At 44.7% G+C, this 18,642-nt stretch overlaps 1 protein-coding gene and 1 pseudogene across 1 annotated transcript in view; one reads left to right on the top strand and one right to left on the bottom strand.

Moving 5' to 3' along the window:
- ECT2L (epithelial cell transforming 2 like) overlaps window positions 1–18,642 on the top strand; it is a 71,022-nt gene that overhangs the window by 15,333 nt on the left and 37,047 nt on the right. Inside the window, exons 3-7 of the mRNA XM_075553897.1 lie at window positions 3,124–3,286; window positions 5,365–5,617; window positions 6,577–6,745; window positions 10,763–10,901; window positions 16,812–16,980. Coding sequence (XP_075410012.1) covers window positions 3,124–3,286; window positions 5,365–5,617; window positions 6,577–6,745; window positions 10,763–10,901; window positions 16,812–16,980 — 893 coding nt within the window. The remainder of the gene's footprint in view (window positions 1–3,123; window positions 3,287–5,364; window positions 5,618–6,576; window positions 6,746–10,762; window positions 10,902–16,811; window positions 16,981–18,642) is intronic.
- On the bottom strand, window positions 2,366–2,943 carry LOC142453074 (small ribosomal subunit protein eS7-like; annotated as a pseudogene).

Genomic DNA, 18,642 nt, shown 5'->3' with positions numbered 1-18,642 from the left:
CTTCCCTGTTCCCTTTCTCCTTGTCCTCCTTCCCCACCCTCTCACTCCACATGGACCACCAAGTGAGGCTAAGGTGAGCATTGCTACCATGAAATGTGTCTGACTCCATCATTTCTGCCTCTCCTCTATCTCTCATGCTCTTTATGACTTTATTATGACATTTATATATAATAACCATACAATTGTGCCTATCGAATCCATGATTAGTGGTGGGGTGGTGGCACCCCTACAACCACAGTTACAATATTATCGTGAACTGTGCAAATATGTGGAGCTAAAACACCAAAAGGAAAGCACATGCGTAACATTTCTCCACCTGAAAGAACTTAAGAAAATAATCAAGCCTTCAGTTGCAATATTGAAGGATTTCATATGCAGAAAACCTGAATGATATAGAAAGCATCAAAAGAAGATGGAATACAGTCAATGTACCAAACAATTTTAGGAGGTAGCATATGGTCAAGAACTAATGGTACTGAAGGAAGGGCAACTTCACTGAAAGCTTTGATAGAAAACAGGAGTCCAGGGATTGATGAAGTGTTCACTCATCTATGGCAAGGAATTGGGAAGACAGCTAGTTGGGCCAAATGGAAGAACGTTATATTTATGCCCTTTCCAAAGAAAGGTGATCCAATGGAATGTTGAGGCTATCAAATAATATTAATATTATATATGAGAAAATTTTTGAAGATAAGAAAAAAATGGCTGCATCAAGTGCATTGACAGAAAACTGTTAGAAATTGAAGATGATTCAGAAGAAGATATGGAATGAAGGATATCTCTCTTGATGACAGGAGGATCTTGGTTGGAAGTGAAGAATAGTAGAGAGGTTTGCTGATGATGCAAATGAATTTGGCTGTGTGGGTCATAATAAATTATAGACAGCATTGCAAATGGGAATTCCAAAACAATAATTGTGAACATGTAGAACCTGTCCATAGATCAAGAGTCACTTGTTTGAACAGAACAAGTGATGTGATGTGTTTTAAAATGAGAGAAAGCGTACATTAGACTTGTATCCACTAGTGGGAATTCAGCTGATTCAAACCAGTTGGGAAGAACTGACACTTCATTTGTCATTGAGTTCCACAAATCTATTGTTAAATGGCACGCGTGGTTCTCTCTAAGTTGGGAGGCTGGCAGCTGCCCAATGTGGAAATCCCAAATGTGTATTTCTTACTCTTTTTTTAATGTTTATCTATGCAACAACCTATTCCAAGTGTCTGTAGTAATGTTGATTCCATCCACAGATATAAAAAAAATTTGACAGATTTATTCTGTTAATTCATTATACTTTTGATGAAATGCTACAATTTTCTTCCCTTGCATTTATTACTTCACTAACCTAACATAAAACATGAAGATAAAAAGTAGCAAACAACCTGAGTGACACATGGCCATTCGTTTCAGCTTGGTGCTATGCTGAATGAATTATGCAATTATGAATGAATTATGCAATTCCTGAAAGGGTTCAAAGACCTAAAAAATATTGTCAGAACAATTGCTGTAGGTTCAGCAGAAGCGGAAAGGGATTTTTCAATGATGAACATAACATGTTCACAGAATAGGTGTTGCCAGTTTCTAACATATCAAGTTCAATGACTACTGTCTAACTGGTCTATCTCAAAAGGAATGGGATCCCACTCTTGCCATGAAAAGATGGTTAAGGATAAAACCACACAGGTGATGATGCTCGGATAAAAGCAAAAAATACTGCAAAATGAAAATGCCAATCAAGAAGCAATCCGGGAATATCTCAAATAATAATTTTATTGTTTTGTCAGGTGTTTTTTCATTAACATTTTAAAACTTCCTTATAATATAATCTACTTTTGTGTATTTCTTTTATTGTTCTTATTTAAGTATTAACTGTATGAAATAATGAACAAGCTTTTGATATCCCCCCCCCCACACACACACACACTTAAAGTATCATTAGGGCAGTAAATTGGTTGTGAAATTATTTGAATCCCAGCGCTGCTTTCCTGACTGCCCTCTTAATGGAAGTCGATCAGACCTTTCTTGCATGGCGCTGCTTGCTGAGTGGGAGTGCAGGCCATTGGCACTGCTCACGGCTGGGCGGCCAGTGACTAGTGTGGGAGCAGGGAGACCCAGCACGCAGTTGTACTCGTGCAGGGGAGAGACGTGGATGCGTTGGGCACAGAAGATTGGGAGAAGTCATTGAGTTTGGGGATATATTTTCGAGGTTGAGCTGTGAGGACTTGTTTTTTTTAGAGCAAGAGGTAAAGGAAAGATTGAATTAAGAATTAACAAGTAGGTGGATTTCTGTGGGTCAGTTGTTTTTCATCTTCTTCTTTATTATTTATTTTTTGGGAGGCAAATAATATTATTCAGTCATCTTCATTTATAAGTGAAACTCTGGGAATTAAAAATTGGCATCCTTGCCCGTGAACTTCTTATAAACTTCAGGAAAGGTTTCAACCTTGTGTTCTACATTGTTCTGTGGGGCTTTGTACAGAGGAACCTTTTAAGCCGGCTGCTATCCAGCTTTACCTGGATTCTCTTGCCCACAATTTCACTTGGGAAGCCCAAGTCTTCAAGGACAGCACCGTGTTCAGCAGTCGGAGTGTGGTTCCCAGGACGCTGTTGCTTATTCTGTGTACCGCATTTCCGAGTTGGTGTAGAATTCACCTCTGAGCAAGAAAGACAATGTGGAGGGACAGGAACAACGATTCTAATAGCTTTCTGCCCATGACCAACTTCCATTTCCTTGGCTGCCTTTACATTCAGCTCACTTAACTGAGCCTGCAGGTCTGAGTTCCTCTCCAGCTCAAGAAGAGCTGAGAAATGGCCGTCTGGAACCCATCCGGCTCTTCGCTGTGGGGCTTCACAGCGTGTGCGCGTGCGCCAAGCGTATCCCGGAAGAGGCCAGAGTCTCGCGAGAGCTCGTGGAATCTTGGGGCGAAAAGGAAGAGGAGTCATCTTCTTCAGAATGGATCAGAGATGGCAAATGTGCTCGAAAGAACAGAGCCTTAGCGGATTTAGGATTTAATGATTATTTGTCACAGGGGAACCTTAGAGAAAGAATAATGTTTACATCCGACTTTTAGCTAGTTTTATATAGTAAGTGTTCTGAATTAATCACTGTGCTTTTCTTTTTAGGTGTGTCCAAGAGTGGTTTGCACAAAGGACAGAGGTGCCCAGTGTGGATTTCTCGACCGTGTTGCCGCGCTTCATTTCTCTCTATATTTTTTCTTTTCTGAGTCCCAAAGATCTGTGTGCAGCCGCGCAAGTCAGCTGGCCCTGGAAGTTTTTGACGGAACAGGTTGACTGCTTGTCATTGTCTGGTGTAGAGCATGATTATTGCTGTCATTTGTAGTGAGGCCGTTGGGGCAGCTCTCTTCCATGAAAAGAGCACGGGTCGTGTGATGGGGAGCCCTGGTGGTGTAGTGGTTATGAGTTGGGCTTTGATCCACATGACTGGTAGTTCGAAACAACCAGCAGCTCATTGTGGGGAGGGAGATTGGGCTTTCTACTCCTGTAAATAGTTACAATGTCAGGAAACTCACATGGGACTTACTATGAGTCAGCATCACGAACCTTACAGGGTAAGTGTTGAGCTGCTAATGGTTCAAACCCACCAGCTGCTTTGAGGGAGAAAGATGAGACTGTTCCCATAAAGATTTATAGCACTGGAGACCCTATACGGGTTTGCTGTGCATCCATATTGAGCAGATCAATGGCAGTGAGTTTGGCTGCGTTAGGTTTTCCCTTCTCCTGAACATGCTTGTTAAGAGTGCCTGAGAGAGTGGGGGGAAAGGCATTAAGTTAAATGTAGTAATTTACATATAGGCATATATTACTCTTTCAGCTAAGAACCCTGGTGCATGGACTTTGAATGACAGGTGGCAGTTGGAAACTACCAGCCTTCCCTCGGAGAAAGACTGGGCTAATTAGAGTCTCAGAAACCCATCGGGGCAGTTCTACCCTGCCCTATGGGGTCACTAAGTCGGCATGATGCTGTGACAGTGAGCTTGGTTTGGGCTTTTGAGTCTTTCAGCTACAGCTTCCTGCTGTGCTTCCTGGCCCAAGCAGCTTTGCTTTGGCGTCAGCACAGGCTCTGGTGGGTTTTTCTTCTCTCTGGAGTCTTGGTACCTTTCTGCCTCAGTAACTCTAGAATCCTTGCTGTAGTTATTTTTGTTTTATTTTGTCTAGATATTTGATTGCATATGAAAGTTTCTGTTTTTACATGTCAAAAATTATGGTATACTAGCAATATCCTTCCGTCCTGCCAGAAGTCATTCTCAGTGGATGAGTTAGTCAGAAAATAATTAAACAAACAAAAAAACAATGGCATCATCATTGGCAGAAGCAGAAATTTCAGAATCTAGAATGAGAACAAATGCTACAGCTATGTATAAGTGCTGGAAATCAGAAAAGCATTTTAAACACACACACACACACACACGGGGGCTTTAAAAAAAGTTCATGGAAAAAATAGAATGAAAATATTATGGACTGTTTCCATGAACTTTTTGCAGCCTCTTCGTGTGTGTTTGTGTGCGTTCCTTAAGAATATTTTCCCTATGCAGTAGTATACGCTTATTTCTCAGGGTCGAGTTTAAATGCCCAGTCACCTGCAGCAGATACTTCAATATAATAAAAAATTACCTGAATACATTATTAGTAGGTAAACAAATAAACCTTGAGTTGATTCAAACTCATAGTGACCCTACAGGGCAGAGTAGAATTGCCCCCTAGAGTTTTTGAGACGGTCAATCTTCATGGGAGCAGGCAACTTCATCTTTTCCTGTGCATCACCAGCTGGTGGGCCCAGACTGCTGAACTTGCAGTTAGCAGCCCAAAGCATAACCCACACCACCAACAACCCCCTCTCCCCCAAACCCAAACTCACTGTCAGAATTATAGCAATCCTATCAAACAAAGGAGAACTACCCCTGTGGATTTCTGGGACTATAAATCTTTACAGGAACAAAAGATTCCTCTATCTCGCATGGAATGACTGGTGGTTCTAACTGCTGACCTTTTGGCTAGAGTCCTAGTGTCAATTCCCCTACACCACCAAACTAAAAAACCCAACTCACTGCCATTGAGCAAATCTCGACTCATGACAACCTATGCCACCAAACTAAACTCACTGCCATTGAGTTGATGCAACTTATAGACCGTCTAGGACAGGATAGAACCGGCCCTGTGAGTTTCTGAGACTGTTTATCAGGGTAGAAAGCCCGGTTTTTCTCCCAAGGATGTCTGATGGTTTTGAACTGGGGACTTTGCGGCTCACAGCCCAACTTGTAACCACTATGCCACCAGGGCTCCTTTATTACCAGAACACTGTCTTTTAAAAAGATTTGTCAACTTCCTCTCTCTCCCCACCTGAAGGATTGCTTATGGAGGCCCAAATGCATTCAGTTTGGATGGTTTCTGCCCTACACGCCGACAGGCAATGAGTATGGTGCCTGGAAGCACCATTACCTGGCCTGTGTGTCCCACTTAGACTGGCTGACGCCGCGGGAAGCGGCTGCTGTGTATGGGACCCTGAATAAGCCCACAGCAGGAGACGAGGAGCTACAGGAGAGACAAAGAGAAAGGTGTCTAAGACAAATAATCTGGGAGAAAATCGCACTACACAAGAGTAAGTGGTATTTTAAAACTTTACATAGTCTCTAAGTATTGTAGACGCAAATGGATTTCCACACAAATTCCCTTAGAGGAGGAAGTGTACTGTCTTTCTAGAATGCCCTGTGGGGAGAACTTTTTTAAAGTATATTCAGGACAAGCTTTCACACTGCCCGACCCCCACAAGCCCACCCGCCAGTCACCCGTGCAAGTGATTTGAGAATAAAACCAAAAAGGTTTCAGATGAACTATAGAATGCCAAATATCAGTTCCTCCATGGTCGCCCTAGTTCCTCTCAGATGTCTAAGACCTAAAACCAAAGAGAAGAGAGAAGAAAGAATACTCCCCCCCCCACCCCAACCCACTGCCTCTGAATCAGTTCTGACTCTTAGCGACCCCACAGGACAGAAAACGACTCCCAAGGAAGGGTTTCTGGGGCAGACTGCCCCATCTTTCTCCCACAAAGACCAATGAGCAGGTTCAGTACAGAAAGGGGAGCGGTGGAAAGGAGAAGCGGTGGAGATAGGAGTAGAAAGGGAGCTGGGACCAGACAGACTCTCAGCGAGGCCTTTGATTTGTACCACGTGTCACAGTACACAAGGAAACCAGTGGGCATTCTTCCCTCCCCTTTTTTCACCAACTCCCCCTCTGGGGGGGGGGGACGGACAAATAGGACCTTCTTTGTAGCCCAGCAGCAAGGTAGAAATGGATGGGAGCCTACACACGGATACACCAGTCTGCGAGGAAAGCTTTGCTCATTCTTTGAGCTTTGTGACTTGACCCCAAAAGGCTGGCCACTTGCAAGCCCAGTGCCCAGAGGATGAGAAATCCCCACAGACCCTGGGAAATGGGTATAATGACTGACATTTGGAATCCGTCCCTGGCCCCGCTTGGAGCGATGCCTGTATCCATGTGGCCTCGGCTGGGGAAGGAAGCCTGAAGGAAACAGCCGTGTCTGTCGCGTTTGCTTTTCAGAGGAGTTATTCAAAGCCCGGCCTCCTTGGGTGAGCGGAACAGGCTGCCCTAGATTGTTAAGATCCAAATGCCAACCACGTCTCTCCCAGACTGTGAGGGATCGAATGGGACTACACGAAGCTTTGGAGAAACAGCTTGTTTTGGCATCCTTAGAAGCCTTGCCCAAGCGGTAAGCAAATCCCCAGCTCCCAAAGGCTCCAAACCATCCCACAGTGCCATGAACCCTTGCCCCATAACTCAGCGACTACGCAGCCATCTAGGAGGATGGTATGACTCGTAGCCTATGGAACATCTGTAGGACTGCTGAAGGTCTTCACCATGCTGTCTAAGGAGGGCAACAGAACAACACGCAGAACTTGTTTTAAATATTCCCCACCACGCAGGGAGGCTTCCTGGTGGGTGAGTGCATTTTCTGTGGAAAGCTTTTAAGGAAAAATCAGGGTTTTCCACAAGATAGTTTTCATGGGATGCTGTTCTTTTTGTTAGGCATGCTGGAGTCAGTTCTGACTCACAGTCGCCCTGTGGACGGCTGAATGAAACACCCCGGGTCCTGTGCCATCCTCACATCTGTTATCTTGGGAGCTGCTTATCAACCCATTGTATCCAATAAGACAACTCACTGCCGTGGAGTTGGCCCCACTCACAGCTACGCCGTAGGAAAGGGCTGAACTGTCCCTTTGGGTTTCCAAGACTCACTCATTAAGGGAGTGGGAGGGTTCATCCTTTTCCACCAGAAGAACTGCTGGTGGTTTCAAACTGCCAACCTTACCAGCCACATGCTCAATCCACTGCATAACGAGGTCTCCTGAGGGGGAGGTGGGGTGAAGGGAGATGTTGTTCCGAATGCCCACTGCCCACATGGCTAGGGTTATTCAAAATCTCCCAAATGGTCTCTCCCCTTCAAATTTTATTGATTACATTGCTGTGTTGAGGGGCTTCAAAAACTTTTGGGGAGAAATTTTTCATTACCCTTTCATCCCGTTTTCCCACGCTGTTGGAAGCCCAGACAGCAACAGTTTCTCCATGGACAGTCTAGTCCCCTGGGTTATACCTGAGGAGAACAACCGTTCTCATGCTGTTTTGCTGAGCTGCCCTCCCTCATGAACATAAACCCACTGCCCGCCCAGAATCCTGGCTAATCACCTGATTGGCTGTTGTCCATTTTATCCCATATAGGTACTTCCTGAAAGAGTATAAGGTTCAGGGCAGCCTTTTTAAAAAAATTACTTAAGCTCTTGTTTGGTTTTAATATTTCAGAGAATAATTTTGGTTTAAGACTTCAAGATGAGATCTGGACTCTCATTTCAGGCCAGAGTTCACCCACCTTCCGTGGCTCCTGAAAGGGTGGAGTTGAGAAACAGGCCTGGAGACCCTGGTGTCCTCTGGCTATACAAGGGAGGGGGAGAATCAGTCTCTACAGTTTCCCCAGACTGATTGCCACAAGGCAGAGAACAGAGTGCCTCCAGCCTCTGTGTTTCTGACACCCACCGTGCCTCCCATAACAGTCTGCCTCTCTGCTTTTCTGCTGGGGTTCAAGAATCTGTTGCAATGACCACGTAGAACTCACAGTCCCCATGATTTGTGGTGGTTGACGAGGAAAGTTAACAGGTTAATAGGTTCTGGATCAGAAACCATTAAGGTCTTTGGCCCACAGTCACATGTTTCTTCAGTCAGCAGTCAAGTCGTTTTTGGGTCCTCAGCCTCTCAGCAGCTTGGTTCCCTGTCTTCTGCCTCCATGGGCCAGACAGCCAGCCCACGACCCTGCCTCACAATATCATCGTCTTAGCACGACTCAGCTGTTCTGCCTCCCGGTCTCCTGGCTTTGGCCTCTGCTCTGTCCCATGATGTCTGCGCCTCAATCCTTAGTGCCCCTATTCTCAGCTTCTGCTACTTTAGACAGAGATCGGGAGCAAGCTGCACTGGTGGCTTTTCTTCCTTGCTGGTCCTGAGAGTCTCTGTGTTGCCGCGTTGGAGGTAGCGCTCTTATTTTCAGGGGACTAACAACGAAATGGACCAGTCCCCTCTATGAGTGCTTCGCATGCCTTATTTGCATCATCTCATCCAGCCATTGGATGAGATTTACAGAGATGCATAGAGGGGCCCTGTTAAGAAATTTCACTGCACCCCAGAAGCCCATAGGAATGTAAAATTCAGTTGTCTTTTCTGTCTTTTTGGACAGAATTCTCCAGTGGGATCATTGATCTAAATGTTCAGGAATGATAGCCACTTCTTCAGGTCTTGTGGCAAACAAAGCAGGTGTTCATGGAATCGATCCGCTAACCCTCCCTCTCTTCTTCCTATGCCTGATCTCCTTCATCTCTGCTTCAGGCAAATATAGACGACTGCTGAGCCATGGATGACTGGGTGCAAGGTTGGGAGACCTCAGGCACTCTCTATCAAATTATGAGATAAAACAAAAGTGCTAAACATATTATTAGGTCAATGACCTGGAATGTCCCATAAACTATAACCTATATTTCCAAACTAAGGAAACAGTCTTATGAGGTGTTTTGCTGCACATAAGCAACTTCAGCAGTTAAATGTGTTTTTTTAACTTTTAAAAATGATATTTTTATGATAATTGTAAAATATCTATTTAAAAAATTTTAACTTTTGCGGATTCATCTTTTTTTATGTGTTGATTCATCTTTTCACAAATGTACATTAAGTGACTTTTCCACTTCCATCCTCCATGTCACCCCTGTAACCTCTAATAAATTTCCATCTTAATATATTTGCCTGTCCTTGTCTTTTCATATAAACTGTTCTCGTAATATCTGCCCTTTTGTGATTGACTTATTTCCCTCAGCATGTCTTCACGCTCCACCCATAGTGTAGGCACGTATAAAGACTTCATTTTGCCACCTGCCGAGTCGGGTTCTACTGTATGTGTGTACCACATCGTGCCCATACATTCAGCTCTTGATGGGCATTTAGGTTTTCACCTTTTGGCTATTGTGAATTATGCTGCAATGAACACATCTCTGTTTGAGTCTCTGCTTTTAAATCTTTTGAAAATGTACCTCGGAGGGAAATTGCTGGTCTTTAGGTAGTTCCATTTTGAAATTTCTGAGAAAGAGCCACTCTGTTTTCCATCATCTCTCCCATTGAGTCAATGCTAACTCATGGCAACTCGGTGTGGGTTTCCAAGATGGTAACTGTTTATGGGAGTAGAAAGCCCACCTTTGGTCCTATGGAGCTGCTGGTGGTTTTGAACTGCCAACCATGCAGATAGTACCCCAGTATGAAACCACTACACCACCAGGCTTCCTATATTTCCATAATGGCTGTACCACTTTCATTCCCACCAGCAATGGGTACCAGTTCCAATTTCCCTATATCCTACCATTTGCTATGTTTATTTTTTAATGTTAGCCATCCTCGTGAGTGACAGGTGATTTTGATTTTGACATTGTGATTTTGATTTTCATCTCCGATGGCGGATGACGATGAGCATTGGCTAGTTGAATGTTCCCTTTGATGAACTGTCTATTCAGGACCTTTGTCTGTTGTGTGATTGAGTTGTCTTTTTGTGCTTTCCAAAGTTATTAGATTTCTATCGGATAAGTCATTTTTGAAGGTATTTTTCCAGGAGGTATATTGTCTTTTCACTTTTTTAAAATAATGTCATTGGCAAACCAAAAGCTAATTTTCATAAGGCCTCGTGTATTTATTTTGTCTTTGGGTGTTAGTGAGTTTCCTGTTATATCTGAGAGTCCACTGTGGAAAGCTAGGCCTGGTAATAGTACCCCTGCATTTCCCCCCTAAGAACTGCATGGGCTTAGTTTGCACATTGCAGTCCATTTTGACTCTCTTCCTGTGTGTGGAAATTCCATTTTCTCAACATTATTTATTGAGGAAACAATTCTTTTCCCATCGAATGATTCCAGCTGCTGCTTTTTAAAGTGTCATCTTGAAGCCCTAAGTATGTCACTACATGCATCTTGAGTGTTCCAGATAAGCTAAGGAGGTCCCAGGACATCACTGCAGCCCCTTGATGTGGAAGAGGAGAGGCTTGGAGGACAGGGTGGCCCTGCCCTGCCCATGAGTCCCATTGCTGCTGTCCCCTTGACAGACTGAAGCCAGGTGTGCTGTCCAGAATAACTGATACCAGATCATATGGTAATGCTTAATAAACATTAAGAGGAAATGGAATTTTCATTTGATTTCCTTTATTCCCTTATAGAAGTAACGTTTCTGGAAGCCACTCTTACCCTTTATTGTCAAAGAAAAACAGGCACGGAGTATACAAACGTTATGACTGCCCTTCAAGTGCTTCCAAGTTACATTGCATACTAATATCATCTCGGATTCCTGCATATGAGGTACGAAGGGTGGCATCAGGCCAGTGCCTTTCGGAATCATTGTGCTCCATCTGGCCTTGAGGGTGTGGGGCAGGCTTCCCGGCTCCATATACATAAAAACGATTCATTCCCCAAGAGCAAAGTGCTCTCACCTCAGTGGATACAGGTATAGACCCCTAGCAGTTTCAAAACTTGGAAGCAAAAAGGTAACCAGAAATCAGTATTTTTTAAAAAGTCATTTTTTGGGGGGACTCATACAACTCATATCACAATCCATCCATCCATCCATCCATCCATTGTATCAAGCACATTTGTAGCTATCATTTTCAAAATGGAGGACTTGCCCTACCCAATTTTAATGCCTATTACACAGCTACGGTGGTCAAAACAGCGTGGTACTGGCACACCGACAGACACTCAGACCAGTGGAAAAGAATAGAAAGCCCAGGAGTAAAATCATCAGCATATAGACAACTGATCTTCGACAAGGGTCCCAAAAACATCGAGTGGGAAGCAGATGCCCTTTTTAACAAGTGATACTGGAAACAATGGATATCCACATGTAGAAAGATGAAACAAGATGTTTGCCTTACCCCATGCACAAGAATACACTCAAGGTGGATCACAGACCTGGAAGTTAAACCCTAAACCATCAGGACCATCAAGGAGGAAATTGGGACTAACCTCAGAGCACTGGCCCAGGGAGCCCATAGGCTCACTGCAGTAGGGAAGGGTACACACACAGATGAACTGGAAATTCACAAATGGGATCTAATAAGAATAAAGCACCTGTGCACCTCAAAAGACTTCACCAAGAGGGTGACAAGACAATCCACAGACTGGGAGAGGATTTTTAGTAATGACACATTGGACAAAAGGCTCATTACTAAAATCTACAACACCATCATGACCCGCAAAAAGAGGAAAACAGTTAACCCCCTAAGGAAGTGGGCAACAGAACTGAAAATAACTTTCACTAGGGAGGAGACCCATATGGCCAATAAGCATATGAGAAAGTGTTTGAAGTCCCTAGCCATAAGAGAAATGCAAATCAAAACAACCATGAGATACCACCTAACACCCCTGAGGCTAGCCCAGATCAGCAAATCAGAGAGTAACAAGTGCTGGAGGGGCTGTGGTGAAGTAAGAACCCTCCTCCACTGCTGGTGGTCGTGTAGATTTGTACAGCCACTATGGAAAGCAATTGATGATACTTAAAGAAAATGGAAATTGATCTACCTTATGACCCAGCCATCCCTCTACTGAGCATATACCCAGTGGAAGCAACAAATAAAACACGACCAGTCATATGCGCTCCAATGTTTATTGCGGCACAATTCATAATAGTAAATACTTGGAAACAGCCAAGTTTCCATCGCTAGATGAGTGGATTAGTAAACTTTGGCACATACACATAATGGAGTACTATGCAGCACTGAAAAGCATGGGCAAGCACATGAAACATGTTATTTCGTGGGAAGAGCTGTAAGGAATTATGTTAAGCAAGGTAAGCCAGACTCAAAAGGACAAGTATACCATGAATCCCCGGAGGTAAGTACAATCAGCATGCCAGGAATAGAAGAATAAACATCTATCTCACAATAAACGGGTGGAAGCATAAATAGTTGGAGGGAGAGCAGGCCACACCTAGGGAGGTACATGAGAGCCCAGCATAAAGAAGGGGAAGTGGGGCAGGGGGAGGGAGAAGCAGGGTGGAGAGAAACCGAGTGGATGGTATGGGGGGAACAGGACACTAACCCACCCAGGGGAGAGTATTGGTTGTGTCACCACAGAACTGGAACATGCATACGGACCCCACCATGACACGCCAAACTAGGAGGGCAATGTAAACTATGGAGGGATACACAGGCTGGACCATACGCGGGCCCTATCCAGAATTAGCCCGACCCCCACAATCGAAGGGAGTACCACAGGAAATGAAAATAGATCATCTGGTGTGGGAAAGGAACTGACCCACCATACCACACCCAGAAGGAAGCTGAAGCAAAGGAAGGAGGAAGAATGGAGCGGAGCACACCTGGACCCACCAAGCTCAGAGGACGATAGCCCTGCTCGAAGGACCCATCGTACAGAGAGGACCATTACAGCCGGCCCCACGGTCAGATGCGACATCCTGCACCGACCCATGGCCCTACAGGGGACAGCACTTGAGAAACAGTGGGGGATGTGCAACTGAGCTGACCCCACCACACTGAGGCAAACACTGGGGGCATGCAATGGAGCAGCGGGGGAAGCAGAGCAAGGAGATCCCGAGGGAGTATAAAAGATGAACTTCGGGGCCAGGATGTGGCACCCCATCAGACTCATTCAGAAAACACTCCTAAAGGCCAACAAACAGACCTTGAACTACTAACAGAATTTTTTTTTTTGCTGTCTTTTTGTTTTGTTTTTTCTTTTTTTCCTCTTGTAAATTTTGTATGTCAGTGGCATTTTTGTCTGTCAGCGTGTTGGTGTTGCTGCTGTCGATCCCATACTCTTATGTGCCACTTGGGTGCTGTCAAAGCCAACTGCATTTGTATGCACATATTACTCTATCAGCAGGTCCACCTAGATAAGCTAGGCTGGACAAACAATGAGAGAAGAAAATAACCCGACCAACGGTCCCGGAGGGACATGAGAATATGGGAGGTAGGGGAAGGGAGGAGGTGTTGGCCAACACAGGGACAAGGGAAAAACGAGTGGTTCAAAACCAGTGCCAGGGAGGGGTTAAGAGGACTGGTAGGGAGTGACGAAGGGCAAGATAACAGAGGAATTACTGAAACCAGAATGAAGGCTGAACATGGTAGTGGGATAGGAGGAAAGCATAAGGAACTAGAGGAAAGGAGTAGAGGCAAAGGGCACACATAGAAGCCTAAATACAAACATGTACACATGTAAATATATTTAAGATTATGGGGGAAATAGACCTATGTGCATATATTTATAGGTTCAGTAGTAGGGTAGCAGGTGGATATTGGGCCTCCTCGTGCATACTCTCTCAATACAATAGCACCTTGCTCAGCTAAACGGTCATTCCATGATACCCACATTCCCGACATGATCACTGAAGGCAGACGTGTATGTAAGCAAACGTGAAGAAAGCTGATGGTGCCCGGCTATCAAAAAGATATAGCGTCTGGGGTCTTAAAGGCTTGAAGGCAAACAAGCAGCCATCTAGCTTGGAAGCAACAAAGTCCACAGAGAAGAAGCACACAGCCCAAGTGAATGCAAGGTGTTGAACGGACCAGGTATCAGACACCAAAGGACAAAAACCATCATTGTGTGATCACCATCCTCACATAAACGCTGAAGACGAATGTGTGCATAAGTGAGTGTAGTGAAGAAGGCTGATGGTGCCCGGCTATTGAGAGATATAGCATCTGGGCATTTAAAGTCTTGAAAGTAAACAAGTGGCCATCTAGCCCAGAAGCAACAAAGCCCATGGAAGCAGCACACCAACATGTGTGATCATGAAGGGCCAAGGGGACCAGGTTTCAAACAAAGGTGGGCGGGGGGGGGGGGGAATCACATCACCATGAATGAGGGGAGTGCATGAGGGGGACCCAATGCCCATCTGTAGACAGCGGGACATCCCTTGCAGAAGGGTAGTGGGGAGGAGATGAGTCACTCAGGGTTCAGTGTAGCAACAATGAAACTCAAAACCTTCCTCTAGTTCTTGAACGCTTCCTGTCCCCCAATTATCATGATCCCAATTCTACCTTGCGGACCTGGTTAAACCAGAAGATGCACAGTGGTGCAGTAGGGATCTGGAAACAGGGAATCTAGGACGGATGAACCGCTGAGGACCAGCAGTGAGAGTAGTGACCAGCAGTGAGAGTAGTGACACCAGGAGGGAAGAGGGTGTAGAAAGGGAGAACCAATCTCGGGGATCTACATGTAACCTCTTCTCTGGGGGGATGGGCAACAGGAAGGTGGGTGAGGGGAGACTTCGGGCAGTGTAAGATAGATAATAATTTATAAATTATTAACGGTTCATGAGGGAGGGGGGAGTGGGGAGGGAGGGGGAGGGAAAAAAGGAAAATGAGCTGATTCCAGGAACCCAAGTGGAAGGCGAATTTTGAGAATGACGAGGGCAACGAATGTATAAGGGTGCTTTACTCAATTGATGTATGTCTGGATTGTGATACGAATTGTATGAGCCCCAATAAAATGATTTATTTAAAAATAAAAGGCCAGATGGGAAAAAATCATTTTTTTGTATGGGGTGCTCATACAATTCATATCACAATCCATCCATCCATCCATTGTATCAAGCGCATTTGTACATTTGTTGCTATCATTTTCAAAATAATTTTCTTTCTACTTGAGCCCTTGTATCAGCTTCTCATTTTTCCCCTCCCTCCCTCATGATCTCTTGATAATTTATAAATTATTTGCTCATGTCTTACACTGACTGATGTCTCCCTTCACCCACTTTTCTGTTGTTCATCCCTCCTGGGAGGGGGTTATAGGGAGATCATTGTGATTGGTTCTCCCTGTCCCCCACCTTCCCCTTACCCTCCTGGTATGGCTGCTCCCAATATTTGCCCTGAGGGAGTTATCTGTCCTGGATTCCCTGTGTTTCTAGCTCTGATCTGTACCTGTGTACATGCTCTGGCCTAGCCAGATTTGTAAGGTAGAATTGGGGTCATTATAGTAGGGGGGATGAAGCATTAAAGATCTAGAGGAAAGTTGTATATTTCATTGGTGCTATACTGCACCATGACTGGCTCGTCTCCTCTCTGCGACCCTACTGTAAGGGGGTGTCCAGTTGCCTACGGATAGGCTTTGGCTCTCCACTCTGCACTTCCCTTCATTCACAATGATATTTTTTTGTTCTGGGTCTTTGATGCCTGATACATGATCTTATCGACACCTCATGATCACACAGGCATATACTTCTTCCATGTGGGCTTTGTTGTTTCTGAGCTAGATGGCCGCTTGTTTATCTTCAAGCCTTTAAGACCCCAGACGCTATGTTTTAATAGCTGGGCACCATCAGCAGAAATCAGTATTTTAAAAAAAGCTTTAAACGCCAGAATGTCAGTGGAGGCAGAATCACATGGGCTCAAGGTCTGTGGGAGCATGTGCAGGACACCCACAGCCAGCCCCCAGGGTTGGCAGCCCACATGGGGCCTCCCCTGGAGGCAGACACCGAATCCAAGCACGCACGGAAGATGAAGGGCCTGAGAGAGCGAGTTGCCCAGTGTCTCTCATTACCAGAGGCAACATCAAGCAGTGACCTGACTGGTAGGTTGGACGGCACCCCTATGCTTTCACTCTGTTACAAGTTGACCTAAGATCTATCCACCACACAGGGTCTTGCCGTGCAGTGATGTTTATGCCATTCAACTGCGACCTCCAGAAAGTAATGCCACGAGTTGAAAAACAAACCAGCCACTTCAAAGGTTTTACAGGCTGCCTGTCACTGTGGACGACCTTTGCGACAAGGAAAGTTTATTCTGCTATTAAATTCGAAGAACAGTTGTCGTCATATGTATTGCAATGCGAAAGAGTTATCAATATTGTAAAAACGGCACTATTCAGAAACAGAAAAACTTTCCAATCCCCTCAAGCAGCCCATTTGTAAAATTACACGATCTAAATTTTATTATTTTTATTTGTATATGTGTGTCTGTGCATGAGTACGTGCAGGGAAAAAAAGATGGGGAGAAAATCAGCTAGAGTGGTCATATTATTTTTCTGAGTGATGGAACGATATGTGTTTGATTTTCTCCCTATATAATTAAGAAAGAGATAATGTTAAAAATAAGCCAATGGAGAAAGAAGCTTATCGTCCTCTATAAGTTCTGAAAATAGCAAGGCATTCTTTACAAATCACAGCATATACCGTCCCCGCTATATTTCTGTCATTAACAACACTCCTAAACTAGTGGGCTTGCTCTCTATAGCTTTGGTTCTGTTTTCCAGATGGTTGTGGATAGCGTGAAGGCCGAGGTCATCTCCGAGGTCTATGAACACTGTGGCTTGACCTTGGAGAGCCTGCTCTCGCTCTTGGAAAAAGCACTGGGCGGGCAGAAGGCACAGAGCCTGGGGATATTTAGCAACGGCGATAGCAGAGAAATCAACTTACTGCAAGGTAAGGGGGCTGGTAAGGACCAATCAAGTATCTTTGCCCTTTTGTCGTTTTTTCCAGAGGTAAGTTCTCATTTGCTAAGGAGCACTGATGTGGCTTCATGAAAGGCTTAAAAACCAACCGCAAGATCTATAAATCAGTGAGCAAGGATGACATCTGTGGGACCTCCACTTAGTTTCGACCACGAAGAAAACCTTTAGCCGATGCCATTATGTTCTTATGCAGCATTCTTGCAAAATCGCAGTGTAAAATTAAATGCAAAATTCCAAATCTTATTTTCCCAGGATGATGATGAATGATTAGAACTAGCCAAGCAAATCTTCCTCATAATATAACTTGTCTTCTTCTTTATCACCTAGAATCGAATATTTTTTTAACCTTATCAACACAAACTCTTCCATCCCTTCCATTCCATCTGCCAGGGAGCCTTGGCAGTGTAGTGGTTGCAAGTTGGGTTGCAACCCACAAGGTTGGCAGTTTGAAACCACCAACCACCCCGGGAGACAGATGGGGCTTTCTACTCCCATCAACAGTCACAGTCCCAGAAGCACAAAGGGGCAATTCCACCTGGTTCTATGGGCCCATTATGAATCGGCATTGACTCAATGGCAGTGAGTGATTAAGGATTAAGTGAGGAGGATTAAGATGGATGTTCACCTAGCTGGCAGGGAATGCACAAAATGGCAGAGTGGGTCTCCAAGTTGCCTGTCATCTTGCTGAGTTTTATTATTAGCAAAAACAAGCTGCTTTGTGTTAGTTTTAATTTAATCTTGGCATTCAAATCGTCTAGATGGAAGTGGCTTTGGTTAGATTGGTTTCTTTTTTCAGTTCACTTTGTGTCTACAGCAAGCTGTGGTCTACATTTCACCTTCTGTCTTTCTCACCTAGGTAAAGCACAACTCCATTTTCTTTGGGAGTCAATATACAATTGCCTCGTAACACTTATCTGGCTGGTGCAGATGGCTTGCCTTTGGCTATTAACCTAAAGGTTGGCAGGTTGAGCTCACCCAGTAGCCCAGCAACAGGAAGACCTAGCAACCTGATTCTGTCAAGATTCTAAAACTCACCGCCTTTGATTCTGATTCTTAGTGACCCCACAGGGCCAAGAACTGCCCCACAGGTTTTCTGAGACTGTGAATCTTATAGTCAGACTGCCTCCTCTTTCTCCCAAGGAGCAGCTGGTGGGTCCCAACCTCTGACTGTTTGATTATGCTTAACCCAGTGGGTTACCAGGGCTCGTGCTGGACAGATCAGCATCCAGGAAACCCGATGAAGTGGTTCTACTTTTAACATGCGGCGTTGCCATGAAGTAGAACCTACGTGGCTGCAGTGGGCTTGGTTCTCTGGTTTGGGTTCCCCTCTCCTCTAGATGGTGGCGTAGCGGTTATGAATTGGGCTGCGATCTCTAAGGTTCGAAACCATCAGCTGTTCTGAGTTACAGTCTCAGACATTCACAGAGCTAGCTCTATCCTGTCCTACAAGGTTGCTATCAGTTGGCATCGACCTGATTGTCAGAGTGAACCAGCCTCTAACCACCACAGGGTCCATAGGTGCAATTGTACGGCAACAATATGTAAAGGTTATAGTAAAGTCGTAGAGAATAGGAAAGATAGGAGAAAGTAAAATAAAGGAGTCAGACACATTTCATGGTAGCATGTCCACCCC

Source organism: Tenrec ecaudatus, chromosome 7 (assembly GCF_050624435.1).
Source record: "Tenrec ecaudatus isolate mTenEca1 chromosome 7, mTenEca1.hap1, whole genome shotgun sequence".
NCBI classification, from domain to species: Eukaryota; Metazoa; Chordata; class Mammalia; order Afrosoricida; family Tenrecidae; genus Tenrec; species Tenrec ecaudatus.
The sequence above is the reverse complement of the archived record's forward strand: the minus strand, read 5'-3'. Positions and strand labels throughout refer to the sequence as shown.